This window comes from Macaca nemestrina, chromosome 2 (assembly GCF_043159975.1).
Source record: "Macaca nemestrina isolate mMacNem1 chromosome 2, mMacNem.hap1, whole genome shotgun sequence".
NCBI lineage: Eukaryota > Metazoa > Chordata > Mammalia > Primates > Cercopithecidae > Macaca > Macaca nemestrina.
In genome coordinates, this window is record NC_092126.1 from 98,257,411 (window position 1) to 98,269,736 (window position 12,326).

Here is a 12,326-nt window from a genome sequence, read left to right on the forward strand (position 1 = left end):
ATCTAGTGAGGCTGCAATATTTCTGATTTCTAGGTGTCTGTTTTAAAGACAAATCTAAGGCCCTAGAAATTCTGGGTTCCTACAGTGCAGTAGAGTGTGATTTGCATAAACAATTCTGTAACATCATTAATCAGGGGAATTTAGAATTCCTCACGTTATCTCTCTCATGCACACCTGTTCCTGCTGGAGATAAATAAACAGAGAGCAACTGCAGCTGCATGGCGGCTTCACTGATTTAAGGAGTATCATTAAGAGCGTCTTTCAAGCTGGGAGTCTTACAGCTTCAAGGGTGTTTCCAATATATAATTCCCGTCACAGTCAATTATCATTAGAACATATTTTTAAAAATGAAATCCAGAGGGTTTTCTTAAACAAATGTTTTAAAATTATTAACAAAATCAGCCTTTTAAGCAAGTATATTTTCAAGGACAGGAGAGGATATCCTGAAAATTTTCATCGTATTAACTACTATTATATGTAGGACCCAGCAAATTTGAATTAGTTTGGCTTCATTTGATGTAAAATAAGAAGGAATGAACTCATATTTTCCTCTTCCTGTTTTCTTTTCTTTTTTTTTTTTTTTTCCTTGAGACGGAGTCTTTTTCTATCACCCAGGTTGGAATGTAGTGGCGAGATCTCGGCTCACTGCAACCTCCGCCTCCTGGGTTTAAGGGATTCTCCTGCCTCAGCCTCCGGAGTAGCTGGGACTACAGGCACGTGCCCCCACTCCCGGCTAATTTTTGTATCTTTAGTAGAGACGGGGTTTCACCATGTTAGCTAGGCTGGTCTCAAACTCCTGACCCCAAGTGATCTGCCCACCTTGGCCTCCCAAAGTGCTGGGATTACAGGCATGAGCCACCGTGCTGGGCTGCTCTTCCCATTTTCTATTGGTCCTTAACCTTTATTGGGTCATGATACTTTTTTTTTTGAGATGGAGTCTCACTCTGTTGCCCAGGCTGGGGTACAGCTGCGCAATCTCAGCTCACTGCAACCTCTGCCTCCTGAGTTCAAGCAATTATCCTGCCTCAGCCTCCCAAGTAGCTGGGACTACAGGCACGTGCCACCACACCCGGCTAATTTTGTGTATTTTTAGTAGAGATGGGGTTTCACCGTATTAGCCAGGATGGTCTCGATCTCCTGACCTCATGATCTGCCCACCTCGGACTCCCAAAATGTTGGGATTACAGATGTGAGCCACTGTGTCCGGCCGGGTCATGATACTTTTTAGAATATGATATGGTACCTCTTCCAAGAAATGTACTCAGATACATATACACAAACTTTATCATAACATTTCAGGGGTTATTGACTGATAAAATCTATTCATAGACGCTCTAATTTCAAAACCTCAATCTAGAGGCTAGTGTAGGGTGAAAATAAGTTGCAAGAACTCAAAATTAATTCCAGGATTGAAGAAAAAGTTAGTGGGTTTTTTTTTAACATTAATTTGAAAACAAGTCACTTTGGAGACAAAATTACTACTTTCAGGAATCATTTTCATTGATGTCTTTAATTTCACAAACCAAATTATATAAAATTAAGTAGTATATATTTCAAACGTAATAATTGTGCTCTGTACAATTCAAGGCACACTTGGATTTTTTGTTGGTTTTTTGTTTGCTCTTTAACAACGGAAAACTTATACTCTATTCATTCAAGATTTTTCCATCAGAACTTTCATTTTGTTTGGGTTCACAGGTGAAAATATTGTGGAAGTTCATTTCCACCACAATGAAGGATAACATCTTCAGCCCCATTTATTTACTAACAACTTTATTGAGATACAATTCACATACCATATAATTCACCCATTTAAAATATATAACTCAATAGTTTTTAATATATTGTTATGTGACCATTACCATAATAAGTTTAGACCATTTTCATGAACCATAGAGAAATCCTGTACCTATTAGATGAATCCTGTACTCCCCATCCATCATCCCTAATTCTAGCTTTAGGCAACCACTAATGTACAGGAAGTATTTTTTATAGAGACAGGGTTTTGCTATGTTGCCCAGGCTGGTCTCAAATTTCTGACCTCAAGCAATCCTCCTGCCTCAGCCTCCCAAAGTGCTGGGATTACAGGTGTGAGCCACTGTGCCTGGTCCTTTATTTCTTTTTATGACTGAATAATAGTCCATTGTATGGATATACCAGATTTATCTATTCATTAGTTAATAGACATTTGGGTTGTATCCAACTTTTGGCCATTATGAATAATTCTGCTATAAATATTTGTGTACAAGTTTTTGTGTTGACCAGCCCCTTAATTTTTGACTACACAACGCAAAAAGTAAAAAGAGAAGAACTCTTATAACAAAATTATACAAAATATGTTTTGCAACAATTTTAGATTTTTCAAGATTCAACCATTTCCATATGTAACATCACAGAGGCCTGTCATGACAGGGAAACTGGCGTCATTACTCCATCATAGAATCGGGAAATTCTAGAAGGTTAGATGTTCTCTAAGACCCTTCTTACACTAAGTTAACGACTTACTCCTTTCTATTATTTCTTCATAAACAGAAGAGGAAAGACCAGAAGAGGAAAGGCTTGCCATACTAATCTGAGTTCCCTGTGCTGGTTTGAAGTACTCAGTTCCCTTACCAATTTCCAACCATGTTTTTCCTACGACTTCAATGTTTGTTGAGTGTATGTATGATTCATAAGATTTCTGATCAATACTATGTGTGTGACATTGAAAGGAGTCAAAATCAATGTATGACTTAGCTGCATTTATCATTTATTAATTGATGACACATGTATCCAATAATCAAAACATTTGAGAATCTCAACTTATGCCTGAGCCTCTTTCATCAGCGATTATGATATTACATTCACACAAGTTCAGGCATTGAATTTATCTGATAAGGACAGATTCAGAGGCATAGGAAGCACATTCCTAAAGATTTGACCATTAGAGTCGTCACACAGAAGACTCTACTGATTATTTCTTTTGCTTTGTATTTCAGAACAATCTTACTTTGGATTTTTGATTTAATTTCACTGAAATTCAGTGAGCATTACCTGATGCTAGCATGTGAGGCATAATCTGGAAGGCTGAATCACAAGTTACTGCTAGGGAAGCCTGCCAAGCTTTGCCATTCTTTCAGGGGAGGGTTTCCCTGAGAAGCCAGTTTTTTTAGATAGTCACTGGGCTCCAGTTGGGGAATATCAGGGTTCTGCCTGTAATATTTCTGCAACTTCTCTAGAACTGTGGGCAACCCAACTGTGGAAGCATAGAACATGGGTCCGCCCTTGTGCCTTGGCCATCCATATCCATGTAAATAGACAACATCAATGTGCTCTGGGCTAGTAGCTATCCCTTCTCCCAAGATATGGAATGCTTCATTGATAAGTGAATATAAGCAGCGCTCAAGGATCTCATCCTGGCTAATGGTACGTGGTTCAATGTGATAGGTTTCTCTATACTGTGATAGGAATTTGGAAAGCCAGGGATCGGGTTTGTGAATCCTACCCAATGGCTTGTCATATTGATACCAACCCTTACCTGTCTTCTGGCCAAATCGTCCTAATTCACAGAGCATATCAGGAATTGGGCAGTATCTCCTATTGCCCCTTTTTCGGGCAGGAGTTCCTGGAGGCAATGTAGGTCCAGTAAGACCTTGCCCCTTTCTAGATTTCCAGCCCACATCCAACCCAGCAAGATCGGACACTCTAAAAGGTCCCATTTTAAAACCAAACTCTTCCAGCACCTGATCTACCTCCTCTGGTTTGCTGCCTTCTTCTAACAAGAAATATGTCTGATTGTAATAAGGATTCAACATTCGATTCCCCACAAATCCAAAACAGTTGCCTACAACGACTCCAATCTTTTTAATCTTTTTTGATAAGTTCATAACAGTGGCAATGGTAGTGGGGGAAGAGTATCGGCTGGGAATAACCTCTAACAACTTCATGACATGAGCTGGCGAAAAGAAGTGGGTGCCAATGACCAAGTGAGGACGATCAGTGGAAGAAGCAATCTCATCAACATCCAGGGCTGAAGTATTAGTGCACAAAAATGCTTCTGGTTTGCACACGGCTGAGAGTTCAGCAAAGACCTGCTTCTTCAGGCTCATTTCCTCAAATACTGCTTCAATGACTAAATCCACACCACCAAGCTCCTTCATAGATGAAGTTAACTTGGGTTTTGGTCCTGACCAAGGGTGGCCACTCTGTTGCATTTTGGAGGCTTCTTTTTCCAAGACAGAGGTTATTATCTTGTTTGCAGTTGCTAGCTGGTTTTTGTCTGAATCTACAGCAATCACAGGAATTCTGGCCCTTGCAAAAGAAATGACAATGCCTCGGCCCATTGTTCCCAAGCCTGCAGATAAAAATCAAAGGAGAAAAAGAATGATTCAGTGGTATTGGGAACTGAGAAATTATTCACTGGATGGAAGGATTATGTGACAATGTGGCATTTAAAGAGATTGATTCAAGAAACACAAATGGATTGAGTACTAATTAAGACTCTGCACTCTGTTAAGTGTTTCAGAGGATATAAAAATTAGTTGGATTCATACACACAAATAGAAGCTATACAAACTAATAAATGGGTCCAACAGGGTTGTAGGTACACAATTGATATACAAAAATCAAGTATATTTCTATATACTAGCAATAAACAACCTGAATATAAAATTAAAAGAAACAATTCTACTTACAATAGCACCAAAAAGAATAATACACAGGAAGAAATTTAACAAAGAATAGGAGGATCTGTACACTAAAAACTATAAAACATTGTTAATAGAAATTAAATAAGACCAAATAAATGGAAAAACACTAAATGTTTATGTATCAGACAACTTAATATTGTTAAGGTGGCAATACTACCCAAATTGATGTGAAGAACCAACACAATTCCTATAAAAACCCCAGCTGGTTTTTTGCAGGATCAATAAGCTGATCCTAAAATTCACACAGAAATGCAAGAAATCCAGAAGAGCCAAAACAATACTGTAAAAGAACAAAGCTGGAGGATTCACTCTTCCCAACTTCAAATTGTATGACAAAACTATTCAAGGTTGGGTGAGGTGTAATGCCTGTAATCCCAGCACTTCGGGAGGCCAAGGTGAGAGGATCACTTGCAACCAGGAGTTTGAGACCAGCCCAGGCAACATAGTGAGACTCCAACTCCATAAAAAATTAAAAATTAGACAGGAGGCCAGGTGCAGTGGCTCATCCCTGTAATCCCAGCACTTTGGGAGGCTGAGGCGGGCGGATTACCTGAGGTCAGGATTTCAAAACCAGCATGACTAACATGGAGAAACCCCGTCTCTACTAAAAATACAAAATCAGCTGGGCATGGTGGTGCATGCCTGTAATCCCCACTACTCAGGAGGCTGAGGCAGGACAATCACTTGAACCCAGGAGGCAGAGGTTGCAGTGAGCCGAGATCACACCATTGCACTCCAGCCTGGGCAACAAGAGCAAAACTCCATCTCAACAACAACAACAACAACAAAAATTAGCCAGGCATGATGGTGCGTGCCTACAGTTACAGCTATTTGGGAAGCTGAAGCAGGAGGATATCTTGAGCCCAGGAGTTTGAGGATTGCAGTGAGCTATGATCACACTACTGCACTCCAGCCTGTGTGACAGAGTGAGACCCTGTCTCAAAAAAAAAAAAAAAAAAAAAAAAAAGCCTACAGTATATAAGACAGTGTGATCATAGCAAAAGGATAGACATATAGATCAGCAGAATACAACTTACAGCCAAAAGTAAACCCATACAATTATGGCCAATTAATTTTTAATAAGAGGGCCAAGAACATTCAATGGAGAAAGTATAGTCTTTTCAACAAGTGATGCTGGGACAACTGGATATCCACATGCAAAAGAATGAAGTTGGACCCTTACCTCACACCATATACAAAACTAACTCAAAATGGATCACAGGCCTAAATGTAAGAGCTAAAACTATAAAATTCTTAGAGGCAGATCTTAGGAGTAAGTCTGATGGATGGATACATCTTTGTGATCTTGAATTAGGCAATGGTTTCTAAGATATGACACCCAAAGCACAAGCAACACATAGGCAATAATCACATGAAAAAATGTTCAACATCAATAGTCATTAAGAGAATGCAAATCAAAACCACAGTGAGATAATGCTTCAAACCCACTAGGATTGCAATAATGAAAAAGACAGACAATAACAAATTTTGGTGAGGATCTGGGGAAATTAGAACACTGATACATTGCTGGCAAATTTTTAAAATGGTACAGTTGCTGTGAAAAAGAGTTTAGCAGTTACTCAAAATGTTAAACATGGAGTTACTATATGATCCAGCAGTTCCACTGATATCTAAATCTCCAAGAGAACTGAAAATATATGTCCACATAAAGCTTGTACATGAATGTTCATTAGCAGCATTATTCAAAATAGCCAAATGCAGCCATAAAAAAGAATAAAATCACACATTTGCAACAACACAGATGCAGCTGGAGGCCATTATCCTAAGCAAATTAACAGAGAAACAGAAAACCAAATACTGCATGCTCTCACTCATAAGTGTGAGCTAAACACTGGGTACACATGACACCAAAGATGGGAACAATAAACACTGGGAATTTCAAAAGGGGGAGTGAGGGAAGACAGAAGGGTTGAAAACCTACCTATTGGGTACTATGTCCACTACTTGAGTGAACATTAGAAGCCCAAACCTTGGCATCATGCAATATATACACCCATGTAAGAAACCTGTACATGTACCCCCTGAATCTAAAATAAAAGTAAAAAAAAAAAAAATTTCAGAAACCCTGAGCTGGATCCAGAAAATTGTGTCTATTACATGTACACAGAATGTATACACATCTTTCTTATCTCCTCCCCAAAAGAAATAGATCAATGGCTATCAGTACTTATTAATTAAACTGGGGGTCATTATAAGTTCAACAGAATCAACTGTCTTCCACAGAAATGGAATCTTTCAAAATCTGAGATACAATGAGACATTTTAAAATGAAATCTATTAATTTAGTATAGTTCTCCTGCTTTGTGATTTTCCTGTATCAATGTCACTTGGCATTTTTTAAAGCTTTAAAATATTTTCCTGTAATTTTTGCATTTATACAATAAAAATAAATTTCATCTTCTCACATTAAAAAATTAGCCAAAAAATAAAAGCAATTTGAATGTCCATCAACTGGTGAATGGATACACAAAATGGAGAATATTATTCAGCCATAAAAAGGAATAAAATACGAGGCAGGCAGATCACCTGAGGTCAGGATTTCAAGACCAGCCTGACCAACATGGTGAACCCCATCTCTACTAAAAATACAAAAATTAGCTGGACGTGGTGGTGCACACCTGTAATCCCAGCTTCTTGGAAGGCTGAGGCAGGAGAATCGCTTGAACCTGGGAGGCGGAGGTTGCAGTGAGCTGAGATCACACCGTTGCACTCCAGCCTGGGCAACAAGAGCAAAACTCTGTCTCAAAAAAAAAACAAAAAACAAAAAACAAAAAACAAAAGAATAAAATAATGATACATGCTATAACATGAATGAATCTTGAAAGCGTTATGCTAAGTTAAAGAAGCCGGGGCCGAGCGTGGTGGCTCATGCCTGCAATCCCAGCACTTTAGGAGGCCAAGGCACAAGGATCATTTGAGCTCAGGAGTTCAAGACCAGCCTGGCCAACATGGCAAAACCCTGTTTCCAGAAATGCAACAAATTAGCCAGGTGTGGTGGCATATGCCTATTGTCCCAGCTCCTCAGGAGGCTGAGGTGGGAGGATTGCTTGGGCTCAGGAGGCAGTGGTTGCAGTGAGTTGAGATTGTGCCACTGCACTCCAGCCTGGGTGACAGAGTGAGACCCCATCTCGGAAAAAAAAAAAAAAAAAAAAAAAAAAAAAAAGCCAGACACAAAAGGCTATATATTGTACATATTGTATGGTTCCATTTATATGAAATGTCCAGAATAGGCAAATCCATAGAGACAGAAAGTAGATTCATGGTTGCCAAGGGCTGGAGGCAAGGGTGATGGAGAGTGACTATTGATGGGTAGAGGATTTCTTTGGGGAGTGATGAGAATGTTCTAAAATTGATGTGACAATGGTTGCATAAACTCTATTAATATCTAACAACCATTGAATTGTATTCTTTTCTGGTGATACTCTTACTATGCATTTTCTTATTTTTAAAAATTGTGGCAAAATACACATACGATTTACCATCATAACCATTTTTAAGTGCACAGTTCAGTGGCATTAAATACATCACAATGTGTACAACCATCATCAGAACTCTTCCAATTGCAAAGCTGAAACTCTGTACCTATTAAATGATAACTCCCTATTTTCCCTCTCCCCAGCCCTGGCCAACCATTCTATTTTCTGTATCTGTGAATCTGACTACTCCAGGTACCTCATATAAGTGGAATTATGCAGTATTTGATCTTTTATGCTTGACTTATTTCACTTAGCAGTATGTCCTCATGGTTCACCCATGCTGTAACATGTGTCACAATTTTCTTCCTTTTTAAGGCTGGATAATATTCCATTGTATGCACATACCAAATTTTATTTACCCATTCATCCTTCAATGGACACTTGGGTTGCTTGTACTGTTGGGCTATTGTGAATGATGCTGTTATGAACATGAGTGTATAAATATCTATTTGAGTCCCTACTTTCAATTCTTTTTTTGTTTGTTTGTTTCAGATGGAGCCTCTCTCTGTCGCCCAGGCTGGAGTGCAGTGGTGTGATCTCAGATCACGGCAACCTCCACCTCCTGGATTCAAGCGATTCTCCTGCCTCAGCCTCCCAAGTAGCAGGGATTACAGGTATGCACCACCACGTCCAGCTAATTTTTGTATTCTTAGTAGAGATGGGGTTTCACCATGTTGGTCAGGCTGGTCCCGAATTCCTGACCTCAAGTGATCCACCTGCCTTGGCCTCCCAAATTGCTGGGATTAGAGGCGTGAGCCACTGTGCCCAGGCTCTGCTTTCATTTCTTTGGGGTAAACATCCAGAAGTGGAATTGCTAGATCATATGGCCCTTTTTACCTTTTAGAAGAACTGTCATGCTGTTGTCCATAACAGCTGTACCATTTTATTATTTATTTATTTATTTATTTATTTTTTGAGATGGAGTCCTGCTCTGTCATCCAGACTGGAGTGCAGTGGTGTGATCTCAGCTCACTGCAACCTCCGCCTCCTGAGTTCAAGCGATTCTCATGCCTCAGCCTCCTAAGTAGCTGGGATTACAGGCACCTGCCACCATGCCTGGCTAATTGTTTTTTGTATTTTTACTGGAGACAGGGTTTCATCATATTGGCCAGGCTCGTCTCGAATTCCTGACCTCAGGTGATCCACCCACGTCGGTCCCACAAAGTGCTGGGATTACAGGCGTGAGCCACTGTGCCCAGTCGCAGCTGTACCATTTTACATTAAATCGCTTTAAAAGGGTGATTTTTGGCCTGGCGCAGTGGTTCATGCCTGTAATCCCAGCACTTTGAGAAGCTGAGGCAGGTGGATCACTTGAGGCCAGGAGTTTGAGACCAGACTGGCCAACATGGCGAAACCCCATCTCTACTAAAAATACAAAAATTAGCCGGGCATAATGGCACATGCCTATAGTCCCAGCTACTCAGGAGACTGAGGTACAAAGAATCACTTGAAACTGGAAGGTGGAGATTGCAGTGAGCTGAGATTGTGCCACTGCACTCCAGCCTGGGCAACACAGCAAGAACCTGTCTTCAAAAAAAAATTAAAATAAATAAATACCTACATAAATAAAAGGGTGAATTTTATATATGAGTTACATTTCAATTAAACTGTTATTTAAAAAAAAAACATGAGGAGCATCAACCTTCAGGGAGCTTCTGATCTAGCAGTGGAAAGAGGAGTTCACAAATATCTATTCCATATGGTAAAGTAAATGATGTGAAAAGTTCAAATTTCTTTGATTCAAAGGGAAAAAATTATATTCAGTTGGATGAATCAAGAAAAGCTTCAAGACAAAGACATTTGAAATGGATCTTAAAGGCAGATTAGACTGTAATAGGTAAAATTCAGGACGTTGAACCATCCAGGTCGAGGAAGGGAGAAACATAGGGAGAAATATTTTAAGCAAAGGCAAGAAAAAAATGGAAAATGAAGAAAAATTATTTGATGAAAAATATGTTATTGTTTGTTTCCAACACTAATTCATTTTCCTCCTGGCACACAGAAGACTGTACTTTCTAGATTCCTGGCATCCTGTTAGGGCCTGTAACTGTGATCAATGAAATATTATGGTGGTGATTGGGGGCAATGTGGGTTCCCAGATTGGCTCCTAAAATCTCCCACAAGATCCTCCTTAGATACGCAGATGTAGAGAATGCAGAGAACGACTCCAAGGCCTTGAAGAAGGCCTAAAGTAGGTGATGGGGTAAACTGTGGCCTATAGGTCAAACCCTGCCCACTGCTGATTTTTACACTGCCTGCAGACAAAAACATGTTTTTACATTTTTAAATAAAAAACTTAAAAAGCACCGTTTTGTGACACATGAAAAATTTTTTCACATTCAAAATTCAGTGTCCATAAATAAAATTTTATTGGAATACAAGGCTAATTTGTTTCCATATTGTCTATGGCTGGCTTTTTGCTTTGTTTTGTATTTTGTTTTTAGAGATAGGGTCTTGCTCTGTTGCCCAGGATGGAGTACAGTGGTGGCATCTTGGTTTACTGCAGCCTCTATGTCCTGGGTTCAAGTGATCTTCCTGCCTCGACCTCCCTAGTGGCTGCAACTGAGGCCTGTGCCACCACGCCCGGCTCTATGGCTGTTTTAGTGCACAATGGTAGACTTGGGTAGTTGCAACAGAGACTGTATGGCCCACAAAGCTTAAAATATTTACCATCTGGAACTTTACAGAAAAATCTTGCTGACCCTTATCATGGAGAATGGCAGAGCCACTAGTGGGAAAAAACCGTGGTCCTAGAATGACCTTATGGAATAAGCATTAAATAAATACTTATTGTGTTAAGCTACTGAGATCGCTGGGTTACCTGTTACAGCAGCAGATGATCTGTTGCCTAACCAGTCCACTGTGGATAAAAAAGCTTTGTGAAAGCCACTTACATATTACTCCTCTATACTTTGTATTTACTAGCATGGAGGATTGGTTTTGAAGATAGGATGTATCAGTCATCAGAAATCACTGATTTAGTCTATCCAGAACATATTTATTTAATTTTCCAAGTGTATTAAATTACTCAATACTATATAATAAATATATTAAATTATTAAGGACACAGTTTTCCAAATTTATTAACCCCCTGCACTTCTCTCAAGAACAAGCAGGCTGAATAACTCTCACTTGTATAGCAACTTGTATCCTAAACTTTAGCTTTGATAAACCTTTTCTACATTAAAAGATAGAATGTGGGGTTCTATCTGCTAGTTTTGAACCTAGCTAGTTTTGAACTCTGCTAGTTTTGAACCTAGCTCCTAGCTATTAGTTTCAAGCTTCATATAGTTCTCTAATTTTGCCTCACAGATGCATATAGACAGGGAGAAGGAGTCCTGCTCCCCTGCCAAATTACTGCATTTGACTGCCATGGAATTGAATTTGATCAGGAACCTCTTCTACTCAGAGAAGTAAATACCAAATAAGGATGTTTTAAATGCTAGTTTTGCAGTTTCTTATCAACTACATTCCCCTATCCTGACGGGCCTGGGAGCCCACGTGTGGTGTGAAAATGTGAACTTGCAGGGTTACCAATTGGAACTGCATCTCCTGCGGGGCTGAGAAGCCTGGGCCTGGGCTCATGGAAACAACAAACAACTGGGATCATCAGGGTGAGGATTTTGTGGGGAGCACAATGGAAGGGCAATGAATCACAGAGTTTGGAGACTTTGGCCTGAGAGTGGCTGAAATGATAACTCCTAAAATTAAAGCTGAATAAGAAGAAAATAAAGATAAGGGGAGTTGATATAGTAATGGATGTAGTTGAAATAACCCATTAAGAAAGATATAAGGAAAGATATGAGGTATTGGTGAAGTGTGAGGTTTCAGATTTTAGAAGTGGAGAAATATTCAGGGTAATGACAAGACCTGTAGAGAAGCAATGAGTGTGGAATGTGGAAGTGAGGTGAGGCGAATGTCCCTGAGTCTAAGGAGGCAAAAAACTCAGATGCTACAAGCAGGGAATGATTGTCCATAGAGACAATGAGGACAACCAGGATGGCAGCAGGGTTTGGGCCAAAGTGGGTAGCTGTGAGCCAGGAACTAAAGTTTTCAGCAAATGGAGGGGGAGCCATGACAGTAATGAAAAGGGATAGAATGACAAGACCACAGGGCAGGACCACAAAGGACAGTGTCCCAT

General features: G+C 39.7%; 1 protein-coding gene across 3 annotated transcripts in view; it reads right to left on the reverse strand.

Annotated features, from left to right (window-relative positions):
• Positions 1 to 1,494: 1,494 nt before the first annotated feature.
• The window catches only part of LOC105480141 (enoyl-CoA hydratase and 3-hydroxyacyl CoA dehydrogenase), a 71,094-nt gene continuing 60,262 nt past the window's right edge, over positions 1,495 to 12,326 (reverse strand). For all 3 annotated transcript variants that reach the window (XM_011738650.2, XM_011738652.2, XM_011738653.2), the window contains one exon: positions 1,495 to 4,333. In XM_011738650.2, the coding sequence (XP_011736952.2) occupies positions 3,072 to 4,333 (1,262 nt within the window). In that variant the 3' untranslated portion in view covers positions 1,495 to 3,071. The remainder of the gene's footprint in view (positions 4,334 to 12,326) is intronic.